This window comes from Trypanosoma cruzi, genomic scaffold (genome assembly GCF_000209065.1).
Source record: "Trypanosoma cruzi strain CL Brener 1047053516793 genomic scaffold, whole genome shotgun sequence".
NCBI lineage: Eukaryota > Euglenozoa > Kinetoplastea > Trypanosomatida > Trypanosomatidae > Trypanosoma > Trypanosoma cruzi.
In genome coordinates, this window is record NW_001849372.1 from 89,218 (window position 1) to 92,601 (window position 3,384).

Genomic DNA, 3,384 nt, shown 5'->3' on the forward strand with positions numbered 1-3,384 from the left:
GTCAACGCAGAGCAAAAGCAAAAAAGAAACAAGTCACATAGCCACGCACTGTCCCATCCAGCAACAAATGGCAGCAGCCCAGCAGCGGCATCGCAAACACACCATGAGCCAGTTGAAATCAGTGAAAGGGCAAAAACACACAACGCCCCGCACCAAGCAAACAGAAAACACAAAAAAAAGAAATTAGAAACAAAGCGCAGATAAAAAAACAGCAATAAAGTAAAAAATGTGAACACACAAAACAAAGGGCTGCACAGTATGGCTCCAGCGCGCACGCACCCATCCTCAAATGTGAATCCACGCAAACAGTTGTGTGCGTGCCATGCATATGAGTGTGTCTGGGTTGCGTTCAACGTGACGGATGCGGGGCACAACGCGGAGCACACAGCACGGCAGCAGAAGCAAGTAAAGCAAAACACAATCATTATTTCCTCTTATTTTATACAGTGAACCACAACACACGCGCACAAATCCCCGCGGTTGAGTGCTGGCACGCACAGCCCGCACACACCTCTTCAGCCCACAGCGGTGTACGCCAGCGCGGATGCGGCGAGCACCAGCGGGGCACACACCCACGCAGAGCTGCTGAGGCTGCCGTCGATTTCGCGAAGACTTGCCGGTGCGCGGGTGGTCGTAGTAGTGGCTGGCGCCTCTGTAGTCGTAGTGCTTGGTGCCTGTGTTGTAGTGGTGGTGGTCGTCGTTGGTGCCTTTGTCGTCGTGGTCGTCGTGGTCGTCGCGGCAGCATCGTTGGCATCTTGATCTGTTTGGTCTGCGGAAGTACTCGTGCGGCTCTGTGGCCCTGTCGTACTCCTATCATCTGAGTGTACCGTATCGATAACATCGCCTGACTGCCGTTCCGGAGCTGTCAAACCTTTTCCACCACCTACGTCAGCTTTTCCCTGTTCCGCAGTGGACCCCTTACTTCGCGACTTTGGCGCTGTTGTATCATTTTTATCTTCTGTCGTACCTTTCTTATCTCCTGTCTGTACCGGCATTTTCGCTTCATTTGATTGCATTACGGCACCGGAAGAAACTAGGGGCACTGGCACGTTTTTTCCCCTGTCCTCACCGGACCCCGTACCTGAATCCCGTTCCTCATCGAAATCGTCCTCCACTTGCGACTCAGAGGACAAAGAACTCAAGCTGGTGGGTTCTTCTACATCTTCAACCCCAGTAACAGCTTGACCTTCAGTGGCCTCCGTAGAATCTGTCGCGCACACGGACGGGCAGCAGCACAGGGCAAGCACCAACAGGGCGCACAGCAGACGGCACGTCATCATCATCGTGAGTGTGGTCGTTCAGTGGTGTGGAGCTGATCTGCACAGTGAGGGACATGGAGAGCAACAGGGGAGACGAGAGGTGCAGCAGACACACACAGAGAGCACACCACATGAGGAGAGGGCAGCAGCCAGGCATGCACCGTACGCCGCACACCACGCACGACACACACTCCAATCCACGGCAGCAGGCACACACACACACAGCCCTGCCACAACACCAACACACAGATGGAAGAGGGAGAAGCAAACAGGAGCGGCACACAAGGCTCCACCGCATGTACATGCGGCGAGAGCGGTCCGTCGTGTCGGCACCCCTCACGGAGGGTGCGCACACACACAAGAAGGTGCAGCGCACACAGCAACACAAAAGCAAAGTAACAATAAAAAAAGGAGATCCTCGCACACCACGCGGATTGTTGGTCCACGGGAAGTGCAGCCAATATTCAACACAAAAACAGTTCAGTTGCCGTAGGCCTTCGTCCACATTCATCGCAGACCATCTCATGCAGGCACGGCCACCACCGCAGCAGACGCACACTCAAAAATAAGCGCAGGGAATGGCATAAAGAAAGCAACCATTTATTTGTGTTTCTTTTTGGATGTTGGCAGATGTCTGAATGCTGTTTTTTTTTTGAGTGTGTGCAAACCTTCATGCCTGGGTCGTGTGTTGGGATTACTGCAGGGTGCACAATTTGTTTTTTTCCTCTTGTGCATTTTTTATTGTGTTGGTGCAGCCAATAATTCGGTTTGTGTTCTTCCTGCCTTCCGCTGGTAAGGTGCTGCAATAGACGTTTTTATTTATTCTTTTCGTTGCTGTGGCACCCGATTCCTCACCGTTTATTGCGGTGGAAATGAAAATATGTGAGTGGACTCCCACACACCAGAACGCACCTTCGCTCTTATTTATTGGTGCATGGAAGGGCATGTCTGTTTGGTGGTGTCTCGTCCATATATTTTGTGGGTGTACATTCCCCTGCAGGCTGAGGGCGGGATGACGCTCCGTCGCGGTGCACTTCCCTCGCATGCCGCCCGCTGTGATTCATCATGCATCACCCCCTCACACATTCCCCGTGGTGCCACACCGTCGATAATATTGCAGCCGCTGTGACTCCGCGTATTTCACGCATTTGATTGTGCCACAATACATCCGCTCGTGTGGCCGCCGCATCCAAACAGCGGTGCCCAACACCGTGAGCGGCAGTCCACATCCTTGCATGTCCCAACGCAGTGGTGTTTGACTGTCAGCCAGGCGTCAGACAACAGGAGAGTCTTGTGCTGGCAGTACAGCACACGGAGCCGCAGTGAACGACTCGGGCGGTGACGCATCTATTTGTCGCAAGGCAGTGAAAAGGAGTCGGGCAAAATAATGCCGGCTGCATGCACGACACCACATCCACAGCCAAAGCATGCGACGTGATGTGTGTTTCACTGGTGCTGTGAAATGCCTGCAGACGACGTCACTAGTGGAGGCATGCCACCCATGATCAGCGGACAGACAATAATCGGCATGGGAGGCCACAAAAGGCAGCAACGACGCCAGCAGCAGGTCTCTCTCTCTCTCTCTGTTGCCTCCGAGAAGTAAATATTCCACAAGCCACAGCTGACTGTGCCATCGTGACACTCCATGCACGTCGTGGCTGCGTCAGCACATCCTGTTCCCTGCAGCGCCTCAAAAGATGCCTCACTCAGTCCACTAAGTGCATCGATGCGGGCCGTGCCTGGGCCGCTCGTGAGGACCACAACGATGTGAGGGTCACCGAGTCGCAGCATGTTTGTTGTGACGTTGTTGCATGGCACCTGCACACACACGCAGCGCCTGCATCCCTCCCGTTTGCGTTCGCCCTCTGCCGGAGTGGCCACACACACGGGCAGCAGCAAAATCATTTCACCCTCGACGACCCAAAATCAACACCGACATCCCTCGCGACGCAAAGATCTCAGTTGCCAGCACGGGCTTCCTGCCGCTCTGCCATCGACGCTGAAACACGGCACAGTGCACGCACTTATTTTCCTCGTGTGCAGTCAGCCGTTTGCTTCACGCATTCTTCGATGGACTGACGTCCACAAAAGCACGCCACAAAAGGCCACTGTGATCGCACAAGCC

The 3,384-nt window shown here is 54.1% G+C and overlaps 2 protein-coding genes across 2 annotated transcripts, besides 2 other annotated features; both read right to left on the reverse strand.

Annotated features, from left to right (window-relative positions):
- Tc00.1047053463955.20 (mucin-associated surface protein (MASP), putative) lies at nucleotides 1–425 on the reverse strand (the record flags this gene model as incomplete). The annotated part of the gene is made up of 1 exon (XM_798645.1): nucleotides 1–425. A coding segment is annotated over one exon (425 nt), but the record flags the coding sequence as incomplete, so codon positions are not given.
- Nucleotides 1–3,384: part of a sequence feature (areas not merged during assembly with more than two copies in the genome that could not be assigned to a particular haplotype) that runs on past the window's edge.
- Tc00.1047053463955.10 (mucin TcMUCII, putative) lies at nucleotides 516–1,283 on the reverse strand (the record flags this gene model as incomplete). The annotated part of the gene is made up of 1 exon (XM_798641.1): nucleotides 516–1,283. The coding sequence occupies one exon, from the start codon at nucleotides 1,281–1,283 to the stop codon at nucleotides 516–518; it is 768 nt and encodes a 255-aa protein (XP_803734.1).
- Nucleotides 679–755: a microsatellite.